A 16,120-nucleotide genomic window follows, 5' to 3' on the forward strand; every position below is an offset into this window, starting at 1 on the left:
AGGAGATTCTTAAACAATATAGCATCTAAAGAAATAGAAGAGACCCAACTGGATCTCTTAAAATTAGTATACCATTTTAAATTTAAAAACTATTTTTCAAAAAATATTTTTTCCCTGTTATAAAGATGATGTAGTATTTATTTGGACTAATAAAGAAGTATAAAGAAAGAAATCTATATTATCCCACCATTCACAGATAACCAGTCTTTCTTCTATATAAATTTTTTGGATACAATTAGGATACTATACATAAAATTTTATATCCTGCTTTTTGTCATTTATCATATGACAATAAGATTAGTATTTCCCCTGTCATTAAGTATTAATGAAAGACACTTGAAATGGATATGTGCTATACATCTCATGAGCATATCATAGTTACTCCCTATATATGACCTTGATCATTTCTAGTTTATTACTGAAAATGTTATGTGTAAGACATTTATGTCAAACAAAACATTAATGTAAGAATTTCCTGTATTTGTGTCCTTATAAAATTAAAAGTGAAATTACCAGATCAAAGATAGTGAAAATATACAAGGTTCTAAGCATGTGTTGCCAAACTGCCTTCAAAAACATTTCTCTAGGGGGTCCCTGGATGGCTCAGCGGTTGAGCATCTGCCTTTGGCCCAGGACGTGGTCCTGGAGTCCTGGGATCAAGTCCCACATCAGCTCCCTGCATGGAGCCTGCTGCTCTCTCTGCCTGGTCTCTGCCCCTCTCTCTCTGTGTCTCTCATGAATAAATAAAATCTTTATTAAAAAAAAAAAAACATTTCTCTATAGCAAAGTGTTCCTTTCTGAGGTAGGCTTTTGGGCTGATTTTGAGGCAAAATTGAAAACCAACCAGGTCAACAAATAGCAACAATGCCGTCAGACCTGGGTATAATCTTCAAGTGGGTGTAATGATAGAAGGATCATTTATCACATTAAAGTTAATATTTAAGGAACCCCTGGGTGGCTCAGTGGTTGGGTGTCTGCCTTCAGCTCAGGGCGTGATCCCAGGGTCCTCGGATCTAGTCCTGCATCAGGTTCCCCACAGGGAGCCTGCTTCTCTCTCTGCCTGTGTCTCTGCCTCTCTCTCTGGGTGTCTCATGAATAAATAAATAAAATCTTTTTAAAAAGTAAATATTTAAGGTTACATTTGCATGGGCATGGTAACATTTGGAAACAAGGATATTCAAATATTCTAAAGATATCTGGAAACAAAGCTGATCTATCTTTGTAACATAAGCACCAATTACCAACCTACTATCACTGCTCATCAGACCTTGACAGTCAGCTAAAATTTAAATTTAGCGGCTAAATAAAGGAAATATTGTGCTTTGTATAAATTACTACATGGTAATTTTTAAGTTACGAACTTGAGTGAAGAAAAGAGGCAAGTGACAGGCAGAGGAAACTTACCTCTATTGGCACTAACATATTTAATAGGAAAAGAAGAGGAAGATAACAAGAAAATGGTTATTAAGCTGACAAAGCTCATATGATCCAATTTGTCAGTCACAGAGATTCATGAAATGTAATTCCCATCTACTTTCCCATCTCAGAAACCAAGATTTAGAAAAGGAAATCACAGGAAATCAGAAAACAGTCTCGGTTTCAAATTCACCCTTTTATGTTGCTTCATCAACATAGTAATGTGGGAACTTAATAAACATCATCTGATTTTACTGTAGTTTCCTTTTAAACAGCTTTATTGAGATATGGCAGTTTTCTTTCACATTTGTATGTTTATAGAATAGCTCTGGAAGTTTATCCCACCAAAAAATTGGTAACTTCCCTTGCCTTCATGGAGGGGAATTGAGCATCTGAGAGACAAGAGAGAGATTTTTGTTTTTGAATTCTGAACCATGTGAATGCATTACCTATTCAAATAATATAAAATTGGGTGCCTCGCTGGCTCAGTTGGTAGAGCATGTGACTCTTCATTTTGGGGTATGAGTTCAAGCCCCACATTGAACATAAAGCTTACTTAAAAATAAACCAAAATAACATAAAACAGTTTTGTTTCTGCTGTCTAATACAAGCAAATTTGTGCCATTCTGCCTTTCATCCTACTCCGACCCATCAGAGATACTATCAGTATATTAGCAGTTCTCCTTTTAGAAAAATAGGACCATGAAGGTGTTTGTTTTGTTTTTAAAATTTCATTGATTGTTGAGAAGGGCCCTTTACCTCAAGATTGAAGAGCATATTAAAGTCAGGAATGCAGACATGTTTGTCTTCCATTTTCCTGCGCATGTTTTTGATGGCATGGATTGATGTCTCATAATAAAGCTGGGGTCTCCTGCGGAGAGGGAAGTCTTTCACCCAGCTGCAGCAAATCTCGTGTAGTTTGCTGAAGACCGAACGGGCCAATTTCATTGTCTCAATCTCTGAAAGAAACACAGACACTCCCAATGAAGAGCCTTGTAAAGCTGCTTTTCACTTGCCCACTTGGTACAGACAGAAGTAGGTCACCTTCGTCAGGCTCTTCCTTAATAGAAGAAATTCCTCAAGAAAAATGAAATGTTGCTTCTGAAGAGAAAAAATGACAACCAATCTAGTAGAAAATCATCAGCCAGCAGCTGCCACTATGAAATTCTTATGAGAAAACCTCTGATCAAGATTGGATCTATTCCTAGACTGGATTTCTTCCAACCCTCAAAGTGCTCTGGCCACTGCTATCAAGTTCAGAGCACTGGTTCGTTCCCTTTTGGTTGGTTGCCACAGTTATTATCTGGAGAGCCAAGCTCCCCATGCTTAGAAGAATGACTGAAATATGAACAGTAGTTATCCAGCTGATTGGAATATGAAATGCCCATGAAAACATCATCTATTTACCAACCACAGGAATGAGAGTTTACTTTGATTACCATTTATTTGTCTTTGTCTTTTTTTCCTGACCTCTTCCTTTTACCTCCCTCCAGTTCCTTAACTTCTCTCCTATAACTGATCATAATTTGGAACTAAATTACACATTTTTCTTATCTGATGAATTTTTTAATTAAAGTTTTTGGCAATAGCTTAAATAGTTTAGCTAAAAAATTAAATGAGGTAGAAGTTTTAAAAGTCTATAAGGAGGGGGATCCCCGAGTGATTCAGCGGTTTAGCGCCTGCCTTCCGCCCAGAGCCTGATCCTGGACTCCCAGGATGGAGTCCCACATCAGATTCCCTGCATGGAGCCTGCTTCTCCCTCTGCCTGTGTCTCTGCCTCAATCTCTCTCTCTGTGTCTCATGAATAAATAAATAAATTCTTTAAAAAAAGTCTATAAGGAAAAAAGTTTTTAAACTCCGTGTATATAACCCATAGCAGAGATAGCAACCTGAGGATTCTTCACACTAGACTGTTAAGTCTATTACTTGACCTGTCAAGTGGAGTAGATAACCTCACTTTGGAGGCTGATTTGCATCCCTCAATGGACAGATAGATGTGTAAACATTTTAGGCAATATAGAATAGTACTGAAGAGATTGTATCTCACATCATCCCAGCTCCAGTTGTCCTCTATTCATGCTGCAGTTATTAAATAACTAAGGGGAAATTAAGTTTCCTCAAGCCAGTATTTTAGAGATTCCTACATCTTAGGTAAAAACATTTAGAATTCTCCAAAAATTATTTTTTACTTTACTAAATCAGATATAGCTTGACAGCCTGAGAAAATGTGTACCAGATGGGCAATGGTTGCACGTGACTCCTCTGATCTAGAACACAGATCCCACAGGAGAGAGACTGTGTTCTAGCATGGCCTAGGAACTCAGGCTCCATTTTTCCATTCCTTTCCCTGCCTTACTTTAATCTGCAAGTACATTTACCTGTTTTTCTTATTCAAAATCCTTTCAACAATGACTATATTCAGAAAGCTTATCTCAAGATTTGCATTGCCTTTTTCCCCCTCATTAACATAGTACAGGGTGGTAAACAATGTTTTTTGACTATGTCGCCCCTTGATGTTTTTATATAACTGAAAATAAGGGTATGTTTGAAAGAGAAAGGAAATTCAGAGAACAAGTACAGCCTGATATGGCTGTATGGCTTAGAGAGGAACTGAAGCTGATAGACTAGCCAGTGTTTTGACAAACTCCAATTTTTTTTTTTAAGTACCAGTTGCCAGAGACTATCTCTTTCTGCCAGCAATTACCTATTTGTATCACTCCAACACATCTGGTCTTTGCAGCAGCATAGGTGTGAGTTTGACTCACAACAGTGGATTGCAAAACAGTAAGTGAATTTGGAAACATGGAGTGGGATGAAACAAATAACATACTATCAGGATAGTTCCCAGGTTCCCAAATAATAGAAACCATTATATCATTCTTTGGCTTGTATATTATTCTTATTATATAGATTTGCACCATCCAGTAAGGCTGCTTACTAATTAAATATGGCCATTTAACTAAAAGTCAGTTTTTGGGTCACATTGGCTATATTTCAAATGCCCAGTAAGTACATTTGGCCACTGGCTACTACACTGGACAATGCAATTAAAAAACATTTCCATCATCATGCTATTGGGCAGCACTGGTTAGATTACATTGTTTAGGGGAGGTGGGCAATACCAGCTTCCTCTAATTAGTAAACCAGTAGATCTGTTCCTATCCTCTCCCAGTTCCTTCTTCCCTGATGTTCCCATTACACCATTTACTATAGCTCTTGCTACATTTTGTAACAATATTCTTAAGTGTTGGTTATATCCTCTGTTTCTGGAACATTACACAAACAAGTAAAACCATTTTCTATCACAGGTCTATCTGACTCTGACATCCATGATCTACATTTCCCAAATAATACTGCAGATGCAGATTGTGTCTTATTTGTACTTGATTAGTCATAGTACAGTACCTAGCAGATAACAGGGACTCATTAGATGTTTATTAAATAAATGAATATGCAAGGTTATATTAAGTTACTAAAAAATTATGTTTTTTGAATGTCTATTCTGCTTTACTGATCTCTCCATCTATTTCTACAGTGGTGCCATTATTTTAGAATTACTATAACTTTATAACATGTTTTTGTATCAGGAGGATTAGTTATCCTACCTAATATAACTTTTAAAAGATGTCATTTGGTAGTTTGACATGTTTATTATTCTCAATGAATTTTCTAATTATTTTGCCAAGTTTGAGGGGAGAAATCTGTTGCCACTGCGTTTGGGGTCACCCTGAATTTATAGGGTAATTTGCAAAAAAAATTGATGTCTTTTGCATAGCAAGTCTTATCCGGGAATAGGCTGTATTGTTTTTTTGTTTTTTTTTTTTTTTGGCTGTATTGTTTCATTAATTGAAATCCTCTTTATGTTACTCAACAAGGTTTTAATATGGGATCTACAATCTTTTCTTTTTTTTAAGTAATCTCTACTCCCAATGTGGGGCTGGCTCTAAATCACAACCCAGAGATAAAGAGTTACAGGCTCCTACAACTGAGTCAGCCAGGTGCCCCAAGATCTTCATATTTCTTAAAAAATTTATTTCAGTTATTTTACTTTATTTCCTATTTTGAGTCAGAACTTTGTTTTACTGTGTTATTGGCTACTTCACAAACATTCCTCTTTCTCCCAGAGACATTTCCTTCTCTGCTCTTAGTTCATTTGCATCCAGGTTTCACCCCTAGATGCACATGAACTGAGAGTAGAGAAACATTCATTTCCAGCTGATTAGATACACATTCTTCTGGCCATAGTGATTGGCTCAGGAATTGGAAATAACCCAAGTTGGGCTGGTTAGAGTGAATCCTGTAATTTATGTAAGAGCAACTGAGTAAAGTTACTGCTACTTTCCTGCTTGATTTGAATGAACCTGGGCAGATGAAAGACCTTGTGCTTCTAGCAATCATCTTGCCACCACATGGAGCCTGAGAATAAAATAAAAATTAAAGTGGGGTGCCTGGCTGGCTCAGTTGGTAGAGCATCATGGGTCCAAGCCCCATATTGGATGTGGAGCCTATGAAAGAAAGAAGAGAAAGAAAAAGAAAAAAGGAAAGGAAAGGGAAAAAAAGGGAAAGGAGGAAGGAAGGAGGGAGGGAAGGAAGGAAGGAAAGAAGGAAAGAAAAAAGAGAAAAGAAAAGAAGAAGAATACAGCTGAGATTTGGAGAAATGCCAGGTTGGGAAGAATCATATGAAGCCTTGAATCTAGCTGTGTAGCTCATATGTTGAAGCGTAGCCAATCTATTCTGTTTTGCTGAAGCAGTTTGAGTTGTGTTCGTGGTCACTTGTAACCAAAAAAAATTCTTAAGTATATATTATGCGTAAATGCTAGATTTTGGTCTGAGCCAAATTTTGTCCTACAAAGTCCATGATGTATCATACAGTTCTACTTTATTAAGTTTATTTTTAAATTATGAATGGAGGGGTGCCTGGGTGGCTCAGTCAGTTAAGCGTCTACCTTAAGCTCATATCATGATCTCAGGGTCCTAGAATTGAGCCCTACATCTCAGAAGGGAGCCTGCTTCTCCCTCTCCCCTCTGCCTGTCACTCCCTCTGCTTGTGCGTGCTCTCTAATAGATAGATGAAATCTTTAAAAAAAAATTTCTTAAATAAAGTTAGGAATGGATAATTGAATTTTATCAGATGCTTCTTTGGGCATCTTTTGAGATTCTGGTGTTTTTCTTTTGACCTATTAATATATAAAATATGCTAATAGACTTCCTATAATTTTTGTTTGTTCATAAATGAACTGAATGAATGAATGAACTGTTGTACTCAATATACAAATATTTTACTTAAGATTTTTTTACATTGAATGAATGAATGAATGAACTGTTGTACTCAATATACAAATATTTTACTTAAGATTTTTTTTACATTGACTACTAAAACTGATATCTCATTTCCTTTTTTACTTTTGTTTCAGGCAGGTTTTGGTATCAGTGTTATGCTTTGCAAATGTCCTTCCTTATGCTATTGGAGATTTCATTTTACAAAACATTGGAATTGTCTGTCTTTGCTCATTTGAAAATGTCCCCCTGTAGAATCACCTATTTTTTGTTCTTTTTAGAAAATAGCTCCTTGACAATCTTAATCTCTTCTTCTTAGGTAAAGCTTATTAATTTGTATTTTGCTAGAAAACACCCAGGTTTTCAGATTCATTTGTATACACAAAGCTTTCATAATTTCTTCAGTGTTAGTGTTAATTTTCCCCTTCTTTTTAATTTTTACACTGGGATATTTCAAATTTATTTTAGGTTGTCTGGACAGGAGTTATATCTGCCAAACTAAATGTGTAACAACAGATACACAAGGTCGTTTAGCAAACATTCTGGTAGAGATGACAGAAACATGGAAAGAGCTTTAGGTTAATGATTTTTTTTTTTTTAGTCTGTTTTTGGAAACAACTAAGAGGAGACACAAAGGCATTTCAGTGGGGATCTAAGTGCCTTTAAGCCAGTGACAGCAGGCCTTATTCTGTAAGCTCATTTTACACTCTGATGTATGGATAAACACAATATACCCTGTAGAGATTCTCCTCACGGCAATTCATACTGAGTGACTTGGGTTAAATAGATTAAGGACTTGCAAATAGTTAGAATTACAATAGATCTTTCTGAATCACAGCCTTAGCAAGGAGACACTACTAGGTAATCTCTTGAAAAAATACAAAATCAGAATGACCAGTGATACCACCAAAAGACAAAGACCCCTTCATTTCAGTCTGCTATCTTATGGGGGTTCAGAAAATGCTTCCAAAACAGGCATGCAGGGCAACACTTCAGTCTTGCTACGTTAAGTATTCTCCTTCTGCAGGGAGTGTAGAACATCAGTATATAAATAATTGCTGCTTGAAATGGAAAAATAAAATAAAAACGGTGTGAAAAAGAGAAAATTGTCCCAAGTAGCAATCCGCCCCCTCGCAGCTGTAAATTACTCATTAGTCGTTAATGTCACTGTACTGAGCTGGAGCTGAGTCAGCCGCCACCCAGGCTGCAATGAAGCAGAATTCAATATCCCTCATCTTTTCGTTACAAGGCTTTGACTTCATGCATCAGTACCAGAGGAAAGACCAGTGCTGTGTAGCAGGAATTCCATCCAAGTTGACTCTGGAACAATTTGGTTCCAAGTGAATCAATTACTCTCAGTAAAAACAAAAGGAGGAATTCCTTTCTTGCCAATTTTCTGTCAGAAATGATCTAGAGAGATAAAGGAATAACAGAAATGTTTACTTTTATATCTGCTTCAAGTTCTCTGGGATCTAGCTACTCTGATTCATTAATATAGGCTTTGTTCTTTATGCACTGTGTTTAAAGGCAAATGCTTAAAATAGAACAAAGTGAAATATTAAAATTCCTTAATAATTTTGAATTGTAATTCCTAATTTTTACAAAAATTGGTATTTCTTCAGAGCCTGTCAAATATGTATAAGCCTAATATGTTTTTATAAGCCTAATATGTTAATCAATATGCCTTCATTAATAAATAATTTGCCTAGAAAAAAGATACACAGTGATCATGCAATTAAATCACATTTACATAGTTGTTATGGAGAACTCTACTTATATATTGGTAGAATAAAATTTAATATAATTAATGAGAAGTTTTGTTACAACTGATTTCTTGAATTTTTATATCATTTTTTACTTGGATTCTTTTTTTTTTTTACTTGGATTCTTATAGGTAAGCTAAATATTTTAAATAGGCCTTGCTCAAACTCTTCCCTCACTCATCTTTTCTGTTGTGTCTCCACACTTCTCACTTTACTCTTTCCACTTATCTAGGCATTATCTATGGTAATATTCTGTTATGATAATCTCTTGCTCCAGTTATTATCACGTTTTTAAAATATACCTGTATTTTTTCCTTTATCCCTCCTTTTATTGATAGTTTGAAATATACATATATATACTTTTTTTTTTTTTGCATTTTTTCTCTTACCACTACAAAATCAGTAAGTGGGTAAACATAATTAGGCTTTATATTGCGTATACACTTTCTGTGGATTACTACACATGAGAAGATTTTAATATTTTTAAACAAATAATGTAGAAAGGTACTCACCCACAGTCCCTTCTGTGCCATCTGTTTCCTTTGGGATATAATGTGCAGAAAGATCACTCTGAAGGACTTCATCTGATGTGGCTCTGGCTAAAGCAGCAGCCAGAAAGGAAGGGCAATTACTGAAAGAAAAAGGGCTACTTCAGTAAGAATTAGGAAGTGATAAATTTAACATTACTAATTATTAACATATCTGTCTCCAAAAAAAAAGTTTTTAAACACTATTCAACACATATTTATTGAGTGCATAGTATATGCTATGCACTCTGCCTTGTGACTGGGTTCACACTGAGGAATAACACAAACATGGCTTCTGACCCAATAAGGCTTATAATCTAGCTAAGGAGAAAGACAATAAATAAGTAAACAGGATACTATTTAAAATTGGGATAAGTTTTATAAAAGAAACAAACAGGATAAAATGAAAGAATAACAGAGGGGGGTACCTACTTAGAAGGGTCAGGAATCCATATCTTGAAGGATAAGAAGATTTGGTTCTGTGGGGGTGGGAAGTTGGGAGACAATATTCCAGACAGAGAAAACAGCATGTGTAAAGATCCTTTCTGAGAGCTTGGTATGTGTGAGGAACTGAAAAAAGCTCAGAAAAGATGAAGTATAGTGGATAACGAAGAAAGATGGCAGAGAATAAGGTCAGAGGGACAGGCAATAGTCAGTTATATGTACCTTTTAGATCACAGAAGGGAATTTGGATCTAACACAAAGTGCAGTGGGAAGTCATTGACGATTCTGAGCAAGAGGGGCGCATGGGTGGCTCAGGTCATGATCCCAGGGCCCTGGGATGGAGCCCTGTGTCGGGCTCTCTTCTCAGTGGGGAGTCTGCTTCTCCCTCTCCTTCTGCCCCTCCTCCCACTCATGTTCCCTCTTTCTAGCTCTACCTCAAATATATAAATATATATATGTATGTATATGTATATATATTATATATATTATATATATGTGTATATATATATATTCTGAGCAAGAGCATGCCATAACCAGACATATGAATTAAAATATGACTTTGCTGTGCCAAAGGAAATCAGAAAAGAGCAAGAATGAAGGAGGGTGGTCAATAAAGAGTTTGTTGTAAACCAGGTGAGACTGAAGAAAAAGTAAGAATGTTCTAGAGAAAGAAAATACAGAACTTACTGATTATTATTATATAGAGATGAGAGAAGCGAGTTAAGGCTGAGTTTTGCTTTGAGCAACTAGGTGAATGGTGGCATCATTCACCTAGATTGAGAAACCAAGAAAAGAACAAGTTTGTGGAAGCAAAGGGTAAAAAAGAAAACAAGAATTAATTTTAGCATATTAAATTGGAAGTATCTGTGAGATATCCTAGTGAAGGTATCAAATGAAGTGAAAGTTATTAGATACTCTACTGTGGAGCTCAGAGAGGTTAGAAAATTTGGAAGTCATTAATGTATGGATGATATTTAAAACTATGGAAAAAAGAATACATAGGAAGAAATTATAAAAAGAGAATTGCCTCATATTTTCCAAACCCTTTCAAAATAGGAAAGTTATCTCATGCCTCACCATTGCATGTTGAGGAGTTATGGGAAAGGTGTAGATAGTTTGCTTCTTTAGTCACCATGTTTTACATCAAGCAGCTTTCATCAAGAAATTGTACCCAAGGAATCTCACCTGCACCTGACCTCACTGAGTTCCTAAAGCTATGACCTGAGCCTGATGCCATTAAGGGATGGAACTTTGGGAAACTTTATGGGGTGGGGTGGGGGAGTGAGTATATTTTGCACGTGTGAAGGATGTGACCTGTGGGGCCAGAACAGACATGGCAGGTTGTTTTTCTAAAACAGACCACAACAATATTTCTGGTAGCTGGTATAGCTGCTTTGGCAGTTCCGTAAAATGGTGAAGTTATTCTATAGCCCAGCAATTCCACTTATAGGTATATATCCAAGAGAAATTAAAAGCATACATCGACGCAAAAATGTGTACATGAATGTTCATAGAAGCATTATTCATAATAGCCAAAAAGTAGAAACAACCAACTGTCCATAAACTGATTATGGATAAATAAAAGGCAATGTATTCATGCAATGGAATATTATTCAGCCATAAAAGGAGTAAAGTATTGATATATGCTACAATATGGATAAATCTTGAAAACATTATGGTGATATAGAAGTCAGTTACAAAAGACCACATACTTTTTGATTCCATTTATATAAAAGTCCAGAATAGGCAAATCTCAGAAACCGAGAGTACAGCAGCAGTAGCCTAGGCAGAGGGGTGAGGTGAATAGAGAGTAACTGTTGATGGGTAGGAGGCTGCTTTTTGGAGTGATGAAAACCTAAATCTTGGATTGCAGTGATGGTTAAACAATTATAAATGTACTAAAAGCAACAAATTGTACACTTTTAAAGGAGTAACTTTTATGCTATGTGAATTATATCTCAATAAAGATGTTTAAACCATTGAATAGAGGAGATGAAAGTAAGATTAGAATGGGTAAGTGGGAGGCAAGAGGGTGTGGCAGACACAGAAATGGGCAGTAACTGAAAGGGCATTTGAGGACAGGGACAGTTCTTATTTTAGAATGGTGTAGAATCTGACTGTATATTAAATGAAATAATCTAGTAGAGAAAGATTGATAGATAATGCAGGAGACGGGATGACCAAAGGAGAAAAGTTCCTGAGAAGGCAAGAGATGAGATCCAATCCATATGTGGAAACTGCTGACCTTTGATAGCATGAGGCACATTTCACCAGTTGGGAAAGGAAGAAAATAGGTACAGATGCAAATAGATTTCTAGATTTCCTAGTAGGAAAGTAAGAGAGTTCCCATCTAAAGTTTTGAGTCAACAATAACCTATTGAGTTACAGTGTTCCAGGCCTTGTTCTGGTACTTAGGATATAAATGACCAAAAAAGACAAAAACTCCTGCCTTTGGAACCCTCATACACTGTTGATGAGAATGTAAATTGGTGCAGCCACTACAGAATACAGCATGGAGGTTCCTCAAAAAATTAAAATAGAGATAGCATACAACCTAGTAATTTCACCTCTGGGTATTTACCCAAAGAAAACAAAAACACTAATTCAAAAGGATATGTGCACCTTTATGTTTGTTGCAGCACTGTTTATGACAGCCAAGATAAGGAAACAATCTAATGTCCATCCACAGATGAATGGATAAAGATGTGGTTTATATACAATGGAATATTAGCTTTAAAAAAGAATGAAATCTTGCCATTCATGATAACTTGGATGGACCTATGTCAAGTAAGTCAGAAAAAGGACCACATGATTTCACTTATACGTGGAATCCAAAAACAAATGAACAAACAACAGAAATAGACTCATAAATACAAAGAAACTAGTAGTTGCCAGTGGAGAGGGAGGTGGGGAAAATAGGTGAAGGTGATTAAGAGGTACAAACTCCCAGTTATAAAATAAGCCATGGGAATGAAAAAGTACAGCATAGGGAATACAATCAATAATACTGTAATAAATTTGTAAAGTGACAGATGGTTACTATATATATATATAGTGAGCATTTCATAATGTATAATTGTTGACTCACTGTGTGATTTATCTGAAACTAACATGGTATGTCAACTATACTTAAAGCAAAAACAAAAATAACCTCTGTCTCTGGAGCTTACATTCTAGAGAATGGCTTCTCAGTGAAGTATGGGGTTAGATCAGTAGTTTTTTTTTTTTTTTTAATTTATTCATGAGAGACAGAGAGAGAGGCAGAGACACAGGCAGAGGGAGAAGCAGGCTCCATGCAGGGAGCCTGATGCAGGACTCTATCCCGGAACCCCAGGATCATGCCCTAGGCTGAAGGCAGGCACCAAACTGCTGAGCCACCCCCGGCATCCCTAGATCAGTAGTTCTTAAACTTTTGCAGGCATCAGAATCGCTTTTCAAGGCTTATTAAAACACACATTGCTGGGTTCCATCTCCAGAGTTTTTGACTCAGTAGGTCTGAAGTAGGACTTGAGAATTTTCATTTCTAACAAGTTCCCAGATGAGGTTCATGCTGCTGATCTAGGGACCACACTTTGAAAGCCATTGGGTTAGGTTATCAACTGGGTGTTGAGGGTAGAAAGTATGTTGGGCAGGAGGGATGAAGAGAAAGTAAGTATGAAATAGTCATATCAGAGAGTAGGACTGTCAGTCCTAAGAGATTGTTGGAAATTTGAGAAAATTTTTAAATAAAACCAGTCTTTCTGGTTGTACGATTTTCTCCATCTGTGTTCATGTGCATCCATGCATCTATGTTCATCTGTAGTAAAAAGAATTGTCTAGTTCATCAAGATTTGGGATTTTACAAGGTGAACATTAAGTGAAGAAGAGACATCTAAATTTAATATCTTTTTAAGAATCTGATTACAATGTTAGACCATGGACTTTACATTGGCTAAGAAAGAATAGGCATGAATGGTAAATCAGTGTGGTCTAAATGTAATTAAAGAACTGTAGTAGGAGTACTTGGTCACATAAACTAGGACAAAATATTGTAGTCTGAGAACAGGATGCTTGTATATAAGATTTTAGAGCCAGTGCAGTATCTGTGATAAGGTTTAGGTGAGACCAAGAAAGTGAGTAGTTTAGTGGTTTAGAAACATAAAATAGCAATGTTTACATTCGAGGTCCTCAAGAGAAAAAAAAAGAAAATTATCTTTATTATCATTCATCAGTATTTGTAGGTTATGATCCATTATAGTTTAATGAATATATGAATTGTGACCAGCATTCTTTTTTAGAGATTTACTTACTTGAGAAAGTGAGCCCAAGTGAGGAGGGAGAGGGGTAAAAAGAGAGGGAGAAGCTGGCTCCCCACTGAGCAGGGAGCCCGATGCAGGGCTCGATCCCAGGACCCCAGAATCATGACCTGACCTGAAGGCAGATGCTTAATCAGCTGAGCCACCAGAGAGTCCCTGACCAGCATTTTTTAAAAAAGGAAATAAGGGGCAGCCTGGGTGGCTCAGCGGTTTAGCCCCGCCTTCAGCCCAGGGTGTGATCCTAGAGACCTGGGATCAGTCCCACGTTAGGCTCCCTGCATGGAGCCTGCTTCCCCTTCTGCCTGTGTCTCTGCCTCCCTCTCGCTCTCTCTCTCTCTGTGTCTCTCCTGAATAAATAAAATATTTAAAAAAATAAAAATAAAAAATAACTAAAAAGGAAATAAGGTACATGTAGTAAGGCTAAGTATTCTGTTGGATGGACCCTTAAATTATTATATAGTGTCCTTCCTCAGCTCTTATTAGTGTCTTTGGTCTAAAATTTAATTTGTCGGGACACTTGGGTGGCTCAGAGGGACTCCTGGGTGGCTCAGTGGTTGAGTGTCTGCCTTCAGCTCAGGTTGTGATCCCTGGGTCCTAGGATTGAGTCCCGCATCAGGCTCTCTGCATGGAGCCTGCTTTTCCCTCTCCCTCTCCCTCTGCTTCTCCTTCTCTGTGTCTCTCATGAATAAATAAATAAAATCTTTAAAAAATAAATAAAATCGAATTTGTTGAATATAAGGATCTCCACCCCCAGCTTTCTTTTGATGTCCATTAGCATGATAAATGGTTTTCCACCCCATCACTTAAAAAAATTTTTTTTTAAAGATTTTATTTTTTTATTCATCAGAAACACAGAGGGAGAGACAGAGACATAGGCAGAGGGAGAAGCAGCCTCCCTCTGGGGAGCCCAATGAGGGACTTGATCCCAGGACCCCAGGATCATGCCCTGAGCTGAAGGCAGATGCTCAACCACGAAGCCACCCAGGCATCCCACCCCAGCTTTCTTTTGATGTCCATTAGCACGATACTTTTCCACCACCTCACTTTAAATCTAGAGGTGCCTTTAGGTCTGAAATGAGGCTCTTGCAGACAGCATATTGATGGGTCTTACTTTTTTATCCAATCTGACACCCTGTGTCTTCTGATTGGGGCAGTTAGCCCATTTACATTCAGAGTAACTACTGAAAGATATGAATTCAGTGCCGTCGTATTACCTGTAAAGTCTCTGTTTCTGTATATTGTCTCTGTTCCTTTTGGTCTATGTTACTTTTGGGCTCTCTCTTCACTTAAAGGATCCCTTTTAATATTTCTTGTAGGGCTGGTGTGGTTATCACAAATTCTTTTAGTTTCTATTTCTCCTGAAGGCTAAGTATTCTGAATACACACATAAGTATATATATACTGAATCCTGATTGTGATAGAAAAAATTTTGAAAGCCACTGCCATTTAACAATTTTGAAATAAACTGACAGCATCCCTTGAAATCCAAATGCTTTATAAGCAATATTACCATTTCTCTTTTCATGCTAAGTTAACGGAGTTTTTCCTGAAAAGTCAAAATTTTTCATCATATACCTAAATAAACTCTTTGTCAACATTGCTTGTCTTTACCTTTCTATCATGTTTTACTTTGGCTAGCAGGACATATCCAAATATTTTGCATAAGTGGACTTTTAGTATATAATTACAAAATTTACTTGGTTCTTTGTTTCAAAATTTATTATTTTTTTAAAGATTTTATTTATCCATTCATGAGAGACACAGAGAGAGAGAGGCAGAGACACAGGCAGAGGGAGAAGCAGGCTCCATGCAGGGAGCCCGACATGGGACTCGATCCCGGGTCTCCAGGATCATGCCCCAGGCCAAAGGCAGGCGCTAAACCACTGGGCCACCTGGGCTGCCCCTGTTTCAAAATTTATATTAAAATTACCTAAACCCTTTATTGTAAGCTTATTCCCTAGAATTCCTCTACCCACCAAGAAAAAAGATATCTTTAGTGTGATTATTAAAATATCTAGGATCTAATGGCTCACGAAAGGTAAGAACATGAAAACTTCAGAGAATAAGGCAAGAACCATTAATCTAATTAGTGTGTCATCTGTGATACATTTTTAGTCACAGTTAATGTAATTTTTTACTTTTTGTCAGACAGAATGAAAATATTTTCAGTGAAGTAGGGAGGAGGATTAGCTGACTAATAGCTAGATATAAAACATCAAGCTAGACGTTTCACCCACATGAGCTATCTCTACCTGTCAGAAAGCTACAACACTTAGCATGAATTAGTTCTTATAATTTTGACTCTGAAAGTAAAATGATCATTTCTGAAAAATCAGAATTGCAAATATATTTTAAAACATAGTCACATCAGAGAATATTTGATACAAGTCAAATAAAA

General features: G+C 36.7%; 2 protein-coding genes across 14 annotated transcripts in view; one reads left to right on the forward strand and one right to left on the reverse strand.

The window, feature by feature from the left end:
- TRIM37 (tripartite motif containing 37) overlaps positions 1 to 16,120 on the forward strand; it is a 240,383-nt gene that overhangs the window by 139,396 nt on the left and 84,867 nt on the right. The gene's annotated exons all lie outside the window — the stretch shown is intronic.
- The window catches only part of PPM1E (protein phosphatase, Mg2+/Mn2+ dependent 1E), a 213,013-nt gene that overhangs the window by 15,942 nt on the left and 180,951 nt on the right, over positions 1 to 16,120 (reverse strand). The window contains exons 1-3 of one of the 2 annotated variants that reach the window (XM_072779772.1): positions 8,969 to 9,087; positions 7,966 to 8,103; positions 2,176 to 2,375 (exon numbers count right to left, since the gene is read on the reverse strand). In XM_072779772.1, the coding sequence (XP_072635873.1) occupies positions 2,176 to 2,375; positions 7,966 to 8,002 (237 nt within the window). In that variant the 5' untranslated portion in view covers positions 8,003 to 8,103; positions 8,969 to 9,087. Of the gene's footprint in view, positions 1 to 2,175; positions 2,376 to 7,965; positions 8,104 to 8,968; positions 9,088 to 16,120 lie in introns of those variants that run through there. The other variant, XM_072779771.1, reaches the window with a different exon arrangement.

The sequence above is a fragment of the Canis lupus genome, chromosome 16, assembly GCF_048164855.1.
Source record: "Canis lupus baileyi chromosome 16, mCanLup2.hap1, whole genome shotgun sequence".
NCBI lineage: Eukaryota > Metazoa > Chordata > Mammalia > Carnivora > Canidae > Canis > Canis lupus.